This window comes from Aricia agestis, chromosome Z (assembly GCF_905147365.1).
Source record: "Aricia agestis chromosome Z, ilAriAges1.1, whole genome shotgun sequence".
Lineage (NCBI taxonomy): Eukaryota > Metazoa > Arthropoda > Insecta > Lepidoptera > Lycaenidae > Aricia > Aricia agestis.
In genome coordinates this window covers 16,477,037-16,491,872 of record NC_056428.1, presented here as the reverse complement: position 1 = coordinate 16,491,872, position 14,836 = coordinate 16,477,037, and the positions used below count along the sequence as shown (strand labels likewise).

Sequence of the window (14,836 nt, the reverse complement as noted above, 5' to 3'; positions counted from 1 at the left end):
TGTACTTTGCTAGGGCCAGGGCCTATCTCCAGCACAGACGAGTATAGACGATAAGATACAGAGATGAGACTAGTATAAAAAATATATGTACCTACTTAGTGGCAATAATACGCCAAGACTCGTTTATGATGCAAAAACTGTATTTTCAGGGACATAAAATATCACTCAAAACTCAATTTCTTCATACATTAAAAAGAGACATCTTCTCAAAAAGACTGAATTTCGCTTAAGTAACACAGAGATAGCGTTGCAGCTACAAAAGTGGCGTATAAGGTCTACTGCATTACTTTACGAAACTATTTGGTTCAGGTGTTATTTTAATGAATAACCTAAGCATGCCGATAGTATTTTGGTATTTAATAATCTAACCAGTAATCACATAACATATACCTTCAATTTGATTTCGAATCAATCTTCAAAAAAAAAAAAATTCAGATGTTTATTAACAGGAGTTTGTGTATTCAACAGCGTTTACGATTAGTCAATATTTTAACAAAACCGCTAGAGAGTAGATGAATCTGGCAATAACATAGGAGAACGGCCATTTTTTTTAAATTTTAGTTTACATTTAAATAAATAAAAAATTAAACGGATTATAAAACACGAGCTTTTGCCCGCGGCTGCGCTCGCGTTAAGAAGTATTATTATATACAAACTTAAATCCCCTATTTTAGCCCCTTGGAGGTGGAATTGATTAAGATCCTTTCTTAGCGGATGCCTACGTCATAATATCTCCCTGCGTGCCAAATTTCAGCCCGATCGGTCCAGTGTTTTGGGCTGTGCGTTGATAGATCACCATGTCAGTCAGTCACCTTTGAGTTTTATATATATAGATTATTGTAATATTACTTACCGGTTGTATATACTTTCTTACTGCAGCCGTGAGCTCATCGACACTCTTCTCATTCTTTCCTTCTAACCCAAAGAATCTGTTCTTAGCGGCCTGATTCAACGTGGATATTTTGAGCAACGGCGGTTTCTCATCCATAGACACAGCTTTTTCCATAGGCCGCCGCAGCTTGCCGAGCTGTAGCGGTTCAGTTGGCTTGACAATCTTCTTGAATTTATCATCTTCTACTTTCGCTTCTTCGGAAGGCTTTCTTGCTAATTTCGCAAGCATTATTGGTGCTTTAACCTCCTGTGGTTTAGCATGGTTTAAAACTTGTTTATTGGCCTGATTTAATATCTCATGGTTCTTAGCCTGATTAAATATTTCTTGATTCTTAGTTTGATTTATTACCTCCTGGTTCTTGGCCTCATTCATTAATTCTTGGTTCTTGGCCTGATTCAAAATTTCTTGGTTCTTGACCTGATTCAATATTTCTTGGTTCTTGGTCTGATTCAATATTTCTTGGTTCTTGGTCTGATTCAAAATTCCTTGGTTCTTAGCTTGATTCAATCTCTCCTTGAACTCTGCCGCTCCTGGTAGTTGTATTTTGCGCGGGAACGGATCTTTGACTCTGGTTATGTCAGATTCTGTTCTGGACTGTTTGAGCTTGTTTTTCCGCTGGAACCTCCTGGCTTTGGGTCCGGGCATCTCGTCGGAACTCTCTGATGATGAGCTCTTCTCTGACGATGATACGCTGGAAGTAACGGAATCATCTTCAGAGGAACTGTCGATTCCCTCGTCCTTCAGCCCCTGAAATATACAAAATATTAGTTATTTCTTTATTCTTTTATGGCATCAATGTAAATATTTACTATGTATCCTTACTAATATTATGTTACCTCTTAAGAGGATTCCACACCGCCATTTTTTCCATACAAACGTTGTCCCCTGTTTCCTCCCTGGATAATGCTAATAGAGTTATAATTTTTTTCCTGAATATCTACGGCCACTAATACAATGTCCCTATGTTTTCTTTTTTTTTCATAATTTAATTATTAAATAAGATATGAACGTTCAAAAACCTAAAAAAATTGCCAGATTTTCCGCTGTGTTCAAACGTCCAGAAAACAGATTTGACTAGATTATACAAAAAAAAGCAAAACATAGGAACACAGCTCAAGCCTTTTTTTTAATCTTTAATGAAAAAAGTACTTAAATCAGTTAAGTTTTGGAGAAGGAATCAGGGGACAACGAATCGTTGATTTCCTGGATTTTCTGCAGTTGTCTCTATCGCGTTCTGCGGTATAGGCTTGAGGTAAGGGAGACAGCTATAGATATTACACGTACTTTTTTTTCATTTCTCTAGCCCTTGGTGTATCCTCTTAATGCTTAAACCGCTGAATCGATTTTGTTTAAATTTGGTATGGAGATACTTTGAAAGACGTGAAAGGACGCAGGAAAGTTTGTAGCGCAAAAATGTTTACTTCTAGCGCGATAAATTAATTTAATTTATCGCGTAACGGAGTTATGGGTGGTCATCTCGTAGTAAATAAATGCACCGCATTAAATATTATCCTTTAAAAGAAACTGGTCCATATCAGTGAACGTTCATTTTGTTTGAAGAGTGGGTACGTCCACGTGTTCCAACATAATGATCCTATGTTGTTGGCAAAGTATTTTCGTTTGGAGATAACCCGACGCAAATACTTTTTTGCCAGTACACTAATGGAGATTTTATTTATATACCACAAGAGTAGTAAGTTTAATATTATAATATTTCATCCATTTTAGCAGTTTCATGTTTTAGCCACACAACAACGGGAAACAAATCATGTTTACTGTGGCAAAAGTAGATTGACTAGCCTCTAGAAAAATGGCGTGAAATAACGCTGGTATTCAGTTTAGTTCAACGAATAATTTTATTACACCCTCAGACTTTGAACCATAACGGCGTCTTTTTCACTCTATTCGAGACGTCTATGTTAGTCGGATTTCGGTTGAGATTGACGTAAACCGGCCAAATTACGTAGATCCGTCATCTGCTTATAAATTCTCTGATAATACATTACAACGTGCGCTAGATCCAGTATGTGCTCATGTAATCCATACATACATTACTAGTACAAAAATATTTACCTCCGAGCTTTCTCCTTTAGCCAAAATTTTAGTTTTGGAGGGTATGGTCGTGGAGCCGGTCTTCAAGATGCCTCGTACTTCTGGTGTGATCATCCTCTGGGCTCGTTCTGTTGGCGAATCGTCGTCGTCGAGATCTAGAATGTGATAATTTTGTGTTAATATATAGGTGCAGCCGAAGACAGGGAATTTTTGACCTTATAGCAATAGAAATAAGGCATGTCAGAAAATTACGTAGCCAGTTGTCAAGCTGAGTTAGCCATTAAGTATAAAAATATTATTTTCATTGGTGTTAAGAAAGGTTTAAGTTTTGAAAATCATAGCGATTAAGAGAACACTATAAAACCAAAACACAAAAATCATAGTTAACAGAAAATTGTGAAGTGAAAATTCATAGACACAAGACACATTTTTTATAAACAATAATTATTCTGTTTTACAGAATGATGTATATTATTTTGCAGGCGTTGCAGGCATAATTGGAAATAATAAAACGTCATTAAAAAAGCAATTATATGCCTCTGCATTGAAACACTTTGGTTAATTCATAAACAACTCCATGTAATACAAATTATTATATACAGAAATACTGCAATGTACCCTTGATTTACTTCCTATATACAATCGTTGGTCAATCGCCAAACCAAACATCTGTCAAAATGGAGCACCCAAGTGTTATTGTCGTTAATTCATTATGTTGTACTTGTACACAATATTATTATAGTAGGTTGAATTGTAATGCTTACTTACACCAGTCTGAGTTACTAAGTACGTTCAAAACGTTGCTATCGCGGATGTGTGAAGAGATTTAAAGCGCTGAGTACATGAAATATTCTACGTTATACGCGACCAGATTATACTCGTTAGTCGAGTAGCATTGTTTTTTAATAAACACAAAGAAAGAAAGAGATAGCAAATAAAAGTAGCAAATAAATCCAAGATTACATTAACCCAGACTGGCGTAAGTAGGCCTAACGGCCACCCAGAGAGATCTGATGATTATTTACTTAATTTAATGTAGATTTTAACATAAGCTCCATACATTAAATGTCTCTGCTGCGGCAGAAAGTATAAGTTAAGGTAAAAGTCCATAAAATAATTACAGTGGGTTAGGTTAAGCAGTGATGAACAAAAATCTGTGCATAGCAAAACATTGTGAAACTTAGAAATGTGTCAGAAATCGTAGTTTTTCATCCATCCATCATTTTCGTACAAAAACAATTATTAGAGAACTTAATGCTCCAAGGATTGGCTGTAGGCGCAAAATGTCAGAATATAAATGTGGACATTTAATATGAATCTATATATATAAAACTCAAAGGTGACTGACTAACATGGTGATCTATCAACGCACAGCCCAAACCACTGGACCGATCGAGCTGAAATTTGGCATGCAGGTAGATATTGACGTAGACATCCGCTAAGGATTTTAATCAATTCCACCTCCAAGGGGTTAAAATACGGGAGGAAAGTTTGTATATAATAATACTCCTTAACGCGAGCAAAGCCGCGGGCAAAAGCTCGTGAAGTTTATGACTCTTCTCGGTTTGCACCATAGCACGTTTTAGAGATTTTAGTATTGGCTTATTAGTGACGACTCACTTCAAACTTAGCTATAGACTATAGTTTATTAGTTTTTAGAGCTGTCAGTAATTCTATATTTCGATCATCACCACTTAAAAGTTAAAGTATTAAATAAAAGCAAATCAACAGTTAAAATAAAAGTTTATTTACATTACAAACTCAATACAATCTAAAACTGAAACGAAAGGATTAAAGTAAACATTACTCAATCATGCATTAGTTTTAGGAGCTACGTTCTATAAAACATTAGCCTGCTACTCAATCTTCTAAGCTTTAGAATCGCTTATTTCTATGCTTGTCTCTTTCCCACTTTATAAAAGTGACAGAGACAAAACAATAAATTAAGCTATCTAAAAAGTGACAGAAGATTGTAGTAACAGACCCTAAGTGTATCAAAATCATGCATCAAAACAGCATAAGCAATAATTTAAAAGAGTTTCGAGTTCCAGATCCGACGTTTGTTTAGACCCAATTGATACGAGGCGGCTGGACAGGTGCCGAAATTAAAAATTTCGATACCCATCTTCAGACACCTTGCAAGACTCAGGTCTAAGCAACAGTTAGGACTAACTCCAAATCTCCCGACAGCAAACGGTTCCTGGGCTAATTAGTACATACCTTATTAGTTAACACCCAAACTGAACAAGCTATAACCAGCAAACTCAAATAAACAAAATCAGACCTAGACTCCTAAACTTCGCGTCGTTTCTCATGAGGTAGCGCAACGACGTGTTTTTAGAGCTCGCCGATCGGAACAGCTCCATTTTGAGTTGGAAATCTGGGTTTCTGGGGACGTCCTCGTGGGTTAAGGACTTGGAGAGCCTCTCGTTCTGCTCCATCGCCTCCTGGACTTGGCTCGCCAGAACCGGCATGGTCCTTAAGCGGGACGCCCTCGGAACCCGCTCCTCTTTCGGCCGGGGCAGCCCCGCTGGCGGCGGCTTGTGAGTCAACTTTGAGTTGAACAACTTCATCTTCTCCATAAGTGACATCTTCGCCGGGTCGTCTTCGTCTAGCTTAGCTGCCACCGTGTGCAATAATTACATTGTGCGTTACCCGGGACATACACAGAGTCGAGGACATGCAAAAAAAGAAACAAAAGCCAACAATAAAAGAACGGAAGCTTCCTTGTGTAATGGCATTTACATGCATCGTATCCGCAGACGCTAGAACAATGGGCAAATAAAAGGATCTATGATTTTAGCGACATGAACCAGCTGGTCACTCACCATCGTCGTCTCTGTCTAGCACGTTCGCGGTGCTCTTAGACTGAGTGAGAGAGAATGCTTCTCCAGGCGATTCGTTGTTGACAGGCGATCTGACGGCCTGGATAGGAAACCGCTCCGTCACGGATGGTCCCTCCTTTACCTTAGAGCGACTGTGACGAAGTAACGGTTTTGGCTGGCCTAAAATTGAGAAAAAATCACATGAGTTTCAACATTAATACATTACTTTTAGTCTTCGAATCTTTTTAGACCATTAAAAAGTAAAGATACCGGGTATTTTTGTATTTATCAATGTACGGTCAAATTAAACCTTCAAGATTTCAGGCTTGATACCAAAACAGATAATTTCTATTTTACAGGCTTTTAACCAATCAGATAATACCCAGAACCCTTTTAGAAATAAGAGTCGTACGAGGAAGGGAAGCCAGTTTCGCCAAGCTGGTCTAAGTTGGCGCCTTTAAGATGTTTCCAATTGGCAAACAAAAAAACCCTTTTAGGATTTAAAGCTAAAGTTAATAAATTATATTAGTCAAGTGTACCACCGAATCTCTAAATAAAGCAGTTACTACACATGAGAGTGATGTCAGAATAACAATTAATCACCTTTAGCTTGTTGCTGCAGCTGCTGCCACATGCTGGCTCTGGCCACCACGCTGTTGCTCTTCACGAGGCCCAGGGCGAACCCAGAATGCTCATTCTCATCATCGCTATCCTTATTCCCCGTATCCGGAGATCTGAGAGCATCATTCTCCGTGGATTTCCTCTGCCGGTCCATCTTAATGAGGCTCTGCTCTATGGAAGCGGGCGACCAATCCTCGCTACTGTTAGTGGCGTGATTCTCCTTTATATCCTGACTCTCAATCAACCCTAGCTCCTCGCCTAAAATCAATACAAACTTTATTAGCGTCGATCATGAAACAGAAATAGACGCCCAGTAAATCTTATGCGTGCCCGAAAAATAACCGACACGCCATATCGTGACTACGTACTTTACTCATAACTCCTATCATTCCTAATAAGGGGCAGTAAAACTAAGATACGACAGTCGGGTAGTACCTAATACGTTGACCCAAATTCATCGAGACACTTCCAAGGTTAGCAGAATTCGAAATTATTGTGTGTCGACAAACACCCGTCTAAATATAACAAACATAACATAAACAAACATCGAGTAAATTAAAGTCAGAAGCCGCATTTCGCGACGCTATAAACGTTGACTTCAGATTCCAGAACACTAAATATATCAGAAACCGCTCGGAAACGATCGATAAAAATAAATTGGAACACTTATCGGAGCTGACAGATCGTGTTCGGTGTTTGATGGAAAACACTCACCGGAGTGGGGGCCGGACTCGCGCGAGGATGCGCGGTTGTAGACGCCGCTGTCGCACGACACGTTGAGGCTCCAGTTGTCTTCGGCCTGCTGGCTCTCGTCCTCGTCCAGAGCCCTGCTGTCTTCGTCCAAGGCCACGCGCACTTTATTCACTTCTCGCTCGATCTCGTCAAGGGTCGAGTGTCTTTCGCCGTACCGGGCGAGCTTTTCGAAATCTAAAAAAGTCGCCTCACCGGCGTCCGATGGACCGTTCGCTCGGGTCTCTCCGAAGGGAGGGGTTCCCAGGGGGTGGTCCGACTCACTCGTGTCAGCAGCACCGGCCTCGACGGGGCGGCTCGGAAAACTACAGCCCGCCGCGGAGTACGCTCGGAAACCCGCTTGGCTCGGCTCCAAACTGCGAAATGAGAAAAGAAACGCGTTGATGCAGAACCCAGACGCAAGACAGAGACGGCCGCCGTTTCGGCTTCACCTTCGAGTATTTTCATAAATTACGCCGACTTATTTGAACATATCGCAATAATTATTTTACAATTCGCGACATAAAAATTAATAATGTTCTAAAAAACATCACACATTAATAAATACTCGAAAGTCAAAACTTTTAACACAATGAAGAAATAAATTAGATCATAACAAAATAAACTATTTCAATTATGTTGATGTTAATGTTAAAATAAAGAAAACAAATCTAAATATATAATACACCACTGACAAGGAATCAAACAAACATAGTGCAGTAGCTAAGCACGCTACCAAAATAGTGTTTGACCCAGTAAAGACTGGAACGCTTATTTCCGTCATCAACAGCTTGTATCATGTACTGCCGAATGCCGATAAACTTAGTGCACCACATTGCGACTCTGTTACTATACGCATAAGCTTCAAATGTGGTAGTTAGGACTGTACATCGCAACCGATGTTTCATAGCTGCTAAGATTAATGCAATTCGAAATAGATCAATCTATTAGCACCATAAATTATGCAATGAACAAGACAATGAAATCAGGAAGACATGTATAGTTCAGACTATTGTAGTATGTATCATCAGCATCGTTGCACTACCAGACATATTTCTTCCAAAATTCTAGGAATTATAGCATCATATAGTTATTATACTAATTGAAAGGCCTATCTTCTAAAACTTTTACTGCTCAGTAAGCTTAGTATGATAGTATGTATTAGACAAAGTGACATATTGATAAAATTATTCTGTCATATTCTCTACAATCTATAAAGCGGTATCCACACTCGCGGCGCGAATTGCAGCCGCGAGTCACGTAAGCGGCGCTACGCGCCATGAACATGACGCCGATAAATACGCCCTCTACACTCGCAATCTCATCATTTACATTCGCGCATTTGAGTAAAATGAACGTTGAAGTCATTGTTGCTGCTGCTCTCGCATAGTGTGCCTATCAAATGTCGCGGGCCAAAAAACCGACACCGGACGGAGAAAGCCGCGAAGCCGCGAAACCTCGCGGCCTTCGCGGGCTTTCGTGATGCAATTGTGGAGCCCGCATAAGCATATCCACTCTTTCGCAATTCTTCTATGGTTATTCTAAGCCTGCAGGTCGTAAAAGCTAGTTTACTAAGGAAAATTAGTATTCAAAGAGGAATGTAGGTTAAATAAAAAATAACACTTATTGCTTTCACTTCATTCCATATTACAGAACTGAATAATATTATCCCTGGAGACCGACTGAACGTTTCGAGTCTGTTTATCTTTTATTTACTGTTTCACCTGAACCACTCAGAAAATTATCTTGTAATTTGCTGGGAAAATATCGAGATATTTCATTGAAACTTGTCCATACTGTTTACGTCGAATAGGCTTTGAAACTACAGGCACAGAATATAAATTAGTAGTACCAACTACAGGTCAAATTTCGTTTGGCACTAGTGTAGGTTTGACTCCGGGGATGGGCATAGGCTACTTTTTCTTGCGGGAAAATCTGTAAGTATTTCATTTTGTGCGTGCGGATTCACGGAAACCTCTAGTATAGAAATTGTTGTGTAGCTCTTATATTCTGGAGATTAACCTGGAACAACTCTCCAGAATATAAGAAGCTACACAAGGAATTTTACCATTATTTTGTTATTAAATTTATAAACTTTAAAAAAGTTAATAGAAATGAAATCGCATAGCATAGCTAGAGTCGAAATGCGTGAAAAAAAAATCAGGGACAAATGATTTCCTTTGCCAATCTGCCAGTTTATATGCTCTTTTTAGGGTTGCATATAAACTTTGGCAATCTATCTATCTAATTTGGCAATCTATATATCTATCTTTATAAAGATTGGCAAACGAAATCATTTGTCCCTGTCTTTTTTCTTTTAATTTTTGCTTAAGATTGTAGAGGTAGTTTGGGAACTCTAAACATTGCGTTTCTCAACCTTTAGGCGAATACCAGGTCATTCATTACTATTATGCATTCAATTACTGCACAAATGATAAAACAGCTAATCCCTTATAGCTAAGATTTTATAACATTTGGCAAATCACTGCGGAAGCTGCACAGTAGGAAGAAGTCAATTGTTTGTCAGTCTCTTGTTGTCTCCAAACGAAAATACTCCATTCTAATTTACTCTAAATATAAACAAACCTCCGCCTCAGCTATAATGCTACTGATTACATGACGTAATAAGGACAATAATACTTTAATTTGGTCGCGGTAAACGTTTGTTTACATTTAGATGAAAATGTATTAAAACGCCAGATATGATTTTTTATAATCTAACCACCACCAAGTTTGATCCAGATTATGAAGATAGTTTGTAGTTACTATTGCAGAAATTAAAATTAATGCTATTTAATTGCAATATTAATAATTAACCTTTCTTTTTAATTATCTACACTTTAAAAATAAGAATTACTTAACTTTAAGCTAAAACTACAAAGAGAAACAAAGCTTAGTAAGAAATTAATTTATTAGTGTTAAACAAGGCAACAAAACAGAAACATTTCAAAGCAAAAATTAAATAATAAGTGACATAGATAATTAAAATAACAAGCAAAAGTCAGTAATAAAATCAAGATAGCAACTGAGATATTAGAAAATAAGAAATTGTATCGTTAAGTCACAGAATATAATAACTCACAAATCGGGCCACTCTTTATCGAAAAAATCCATTTTTGTAACAAAACCAAATCAGCTAGTCCTATTTTAATTCCAACTGTATCAAGACTGAGCGTGGCTCGAATTTTGAACCAACGGTGATGTCAGAACAGCGATACGCAATTAGCAACATTAGAAAAGCTCATTACAAAGAACTGAACTACGAAAACAATATGTACTTTAGTTGTTTATGTTTCATGGACATTGAAAATAAATGCATAAAACATCTATTCTATCGGTAAAAGAGAGAAAGTGTCGCCTTAGCAATACTAAATGCTGCATAAAATGTTAAATCGATTACAACAAAATTTATGGTATGTCCATTTTTTGTCAGAAAAAATCGGCCAAGTGCGAGTCGACCTCGCGCACGAAGGGTTCCGTACCATTATAAAGCAAAATTAGGGCAAAAATTGTATTTTTGTATGAGAGCCCCCCTTAATTTTTAATTTTATATTAATAAACTAGCTGTACCGGCAAACGTTTCTTTGCCATATAAAGTATTCCACCCATATTATTTTACTGAAGTGACTAAATAAGTATGTCAACATGGCAACTCCATCGCTATCCCGTCGCACAAACAATGGTCGCCGTCAGTCTCGAGTTGTAATAATTTACTATTATTTATTCAACAAATGCACTTATCAATATAATAAGTAGCCAGTAGCCGATTCTCAGACCCACTGAATATGCATATAAAAGGTTAAAATCAGTAAAGCCGTTTCGGAGGAGTACGCGGCCTCATTGTGACACGAGAATTGTATATATAAGATATTAAAGTAAACATACAACTAAGGACTTTGAGAAAAAACCAAGTATTTTTTGCTCTATATCAATAATGGCAACAGCCTGTTTTGCCACTATTGATATAGAGCAAAAAAGACCAAAAAAATTACGTTTGTTGTATGGGATACCCTTAAATATTAATTTTATTTTGTTTTTAGTATTTGTTGTTATAGGCAACTGAAATACACAACTTATTGTGGACAGACAGACTGACGGACAGACAGACAGACAGACAGACAGACAGACAGACAGACAGACGGACAGACGGACAGACAACAAAGTCATAGTAATAGGGTCCCGTTTTTACCCTTTGGGTAAGGAACCCTAAAAAAGGAAAGAAAATGTAATTTTAGGGTTAAACGAACATCTGCGTGAAAAATTGCGGTCAACGTCTAACGAAATAATATTATGTAGAACATACTCGATTGTATTATTTTAATTATGTTTCTATCAAAGAAATAAAAATTAAATAAAATTGCTTTACGACAGGAAGACACAAATTATATTGTAAATTATTAAGAAATACTGTAGGTCTTTAGTAAGACGAATTTGTATGTATCAACATAATAAACCAGCAAGACTGTGAGAATCATAACAGACAGCTTCCGTGCAACGTTCGACCATCAAAATAGTGGCAGCACGCCAGATTTAATTCGGTTGTTTCGCGATACCCCGATACAAAGCACAATAACCTTTCGAAAAACTTAAGGGAGCTCTTTACGAGTTATTACAGTCCATAGAACAAAAACACGAGAGAGAAAGAGTCTAATTATAAAAACATTAGCATAGAAACAGTAAACGTAGCGAAAAACGTCCCACGAAAATACTTTTCAGCGAATAATGAATCATGTTTTAATTACTGTCGCGTATTTTAGGATATAGTGTTACAACAATCACATTTTGCCGCTATTTATGTACACGCGGGACTGACCTTGACGTGGCAGATTTCATCTCGTCGACGGTGACAGGCTGGGTGCTGTGACGCTCCCTGTCGCGTACCCGACCTTTGGAAGTCGACGGCTGGTTCTTCAGGAAATTCTCCTTGGTCAGCGCCTGCTCCATGCTTTTTATTCGGGAGGCTATCGACGGGAACGACTTTCCGGTACCTTCGCTCGGCGATTCCTTACTCGACTCGGCGCTCCCATTACAGTTCTCCTCGACTTTCAAACGACGATCGTTTAATATTGAAAGTAGTTCAACGTTAACATCGCACATCAAGCTCCTGGAGCGAGGGTTCGACTTGGGTCGCAGGCTGCGACGTCGTATCACTGCACTGGGATAACTCTCTTCCGGGCCGTTTTCCCCGTTCTCTCGTGGCGGACCAGCCGCTTGCACGTCGTTCGCATCTGCACTGAAATTTAATGGGCTAATTTTCACGTCGTTGTCTGCGCAGAATGACAGACGTGGGCGAGGCGATTGGCTCCGTTCCCTCGTGAGACTCGAGCCTCTTTGCTTCAAAATAGGCTTAACTGTCGTCTCGCATTCGGAGCCCGAGTGATCGGAGGCTCGCGATCGAAGTAGTGAGGATCTTCGCGAGCTTCTATCGTCCTCGCTCAAATCGAAACTGGACGTGTGGCCCTCATCAACAGAAAACTTTTTTGCGGATTTCAGTATTGGTTTTTTAGGCAGATCGTAGTCGGACTCCTCGTGTTCGGTTGATTTCTTTTTCAATATCGGTTTAGGCGTTTCGGGCAAGCACACGACTGGGCACGGTCTTTCCTCCGAGAAACTTTTCTTTTTCAGTATAGGTCGTACAATTTCTTTGTCATCCTCGACTATCTCCGCACCGCCTGCAGCCGCCAGCAGAACTGCTTGAGCGATCGACACATGTGACGAATTAGTACTACTGCTTGAGCTGGAATTCGACTTGCGTTTTAATATACCTTGCGGTTCGGGAGATCCATGAGAAACATCATAGGTAACAGTTTCCTCCTCTTTACTCATTTTTCTTTTCAAAATACCTTGAATTTGCCCGTCGGGCGACCGATTTCGGATAATATCTTCTAGAGACGATCTTCTGTTCTTTAATATGGATTTACAGTTATCAGAAGATCCATCGTCCGCAAAGGACACCTCCGGGCTACACGATCTTCTTCTAGCTACTTGAGACTCATCTAAACTGCGCCGCTTTTTCAGTATACCTTGTCGTTGTCGATTTTCAGAGTGACTATTGTGGGGCTCGATAACACTCGGCGAAAATGTTACCGGGGGAGATGCGATGAGATGATTGGGACTGTTCGATGCAGTACTTTCTTCGTTTATGGATTTCCTTTTTAGAATCGACACGGGAGTGTGGTACGACGACGACGCATCAAGGCGGCGATTTTGACTAGACAACTCACTACTGAGATCAGAAAACATTGCACTTTGTTTTTCAAAGTCAATTAATCTTTGAGCAGCCATATCTATGTCGTTCAATCTTTCCAAAACACCTCTGTTTGGTGTTATTTTATCGTTTGTAAGGCCATGATTATAAGATTGGGTATTATTTTTTTGGTCAGTATTAACAGTCAAAATGGGATCATAATTGGTAGAGGTATTGGATTGCATCTTATTGCTGCTTGCATTTAATTTACTAACCCTATCTAATGTTTGTTTTGTCAATGCAACTAGGCTATCCATTTCCTGTGAAAGTCGAGAGCTTGCGTGTGCAGGTCTGGGAGTTTCGTGAAGCGCGGACATCGTGGGTTCAGTTTTTGGGCTATCTAATTGACGAACATTAAGGTCCCGATTTAAGCAAACGTCTAAGTTTTCGTTTACTACAGTTTTACTAGATGAACTTTTAGAATTATTCACGTTTCTTGGCGAATTATCTAAGCTAGTCAGTCTTTTCTTTGAATTATGATATTTTTCAGTAGGACTCGTCGTATCCTTTTGAGCTCGATGCGTTTTCAACTTTCGATTCGTCTCGGAATCACTTTTCGGCTTTTCGGGGCTCCTTCTTGTAGTTCTAGCTCTGGTCGTTTCTATTTTGCTTTTGGGATTTTCAATTTTCAGCTCTCTCGTTAAGTCCAGCTTAACGGGAGAAGTGGATATTCTGTTTTTGCTGTCTGGAGTCTTTTTAGATAACGGGATACAACTTGGTTTGGTGCCAACTTCAAGGCTGCGACGTTTCTCAGGGGTCCTTACGTGTGCAGCCGAGGATTTGCTAGTTATAGCCTTGAAACCAAATTGCAGAGCGCTTTTCGATGTAACATCTGAAGACTGCGATGTGTCAGGTTTGGCGTGCGAAGCTTCTAGGGAGCGTCGTATTCTTGTTTTCGGCGTTGAACCTGGAAATAAATGAGAAATCATTAAAAAACGATATAATAAAACATCGCACTATGTGACATTAGTTAGCGAACTCCAAATGGGGGCTGGACCATAAAAATGGTGTTGTTAACTGTATGAGCACATAGAATTGAATCCGCACGGAAGTGAAAATTATTGACCCGCCGTGCATTGTTCTATAGGTTCACTGACTCGATGGCTGCTCGAGTTTTGCGACGTAGCAAATCAACGCAACGTACAAATTACAATACAATATGGAGGATTTATACAAAAATAAACTTTTTTAACAAATATCATAAATTATAAGCAAAAAACTTTTTGAAAAAAAGCTTTTATTTAAATACTTTAAAAAGAAGAAAATAAATTTTCCCTTAAAAATTCTAACTATTAAATTATAACCTCCATATATTATACAATTTGCATGATAATAAAAGCTTGTCGCGTGATTTGTAAATCATAAACTAGTAAATGCCAATGTGACTGAGTAAACTGATATTATATTTTTTTATTTTATTAAGGTACTTACCTACTTACTTAATTAAAATATATTGACAGAAATTGTTAA

The 14,836-nt window shown here is 38.6% G+C and overlaps 1 protein-coding gene across 7 annotated transcripts in view; it reads right to left on the bottom strand.

Moving 5' to 3' along the window:
* LOC121739025 (supervillin-like) overlaps nucleotides 1–14,836 on the bottom strand; it is a 246,601-nt gene that overhangs the window by 117,488 nt on the left and 114,277 nt on the right. For 5 of the 7 annotated variants that reach the window (XM_042131332.1, XM_042131333.1, XM_042131334.1 and 2 more), the window contains 7 exons: nucleotides 11,933–14,273; nucleotides 7,105–7,496; nucleotides 6,373–6,648; nucleotides 5,773–5,949; nucleotides 5,229–5,564; nucleotides 2,966–3,099; nucleotides 854–1,639 (listed from right to left, as the gene is read on the bottom strand). In XM_042131332.1, the coding sequence (XP_041987266.1) occupies nucleotides 854–1,639; nucleotides 2,966–3,099; nucleotides 5,229–5,564; nucleotides 5,773–5,949; nucleotides 6,373–6,648; nucleotides 7,105–7,496; nucleotides 11,933–14,273 (4,442 nt within the window). The remainder of the gene's footprint in view (nucleotides 1–853; nucleotides 1,640–2,965; nucleotides 3,100–5,228; nucleotides 5,565–5,772; nucleotides 5,950–6,372; nucleotides 6,649–7,104; nucleotides 7,497–11,932; nucleotides 14,274–14,836) is intronic. The other 2 variants (XM_042131336.1, XM_042131339.1) reach the window with 2 other exon arrangements.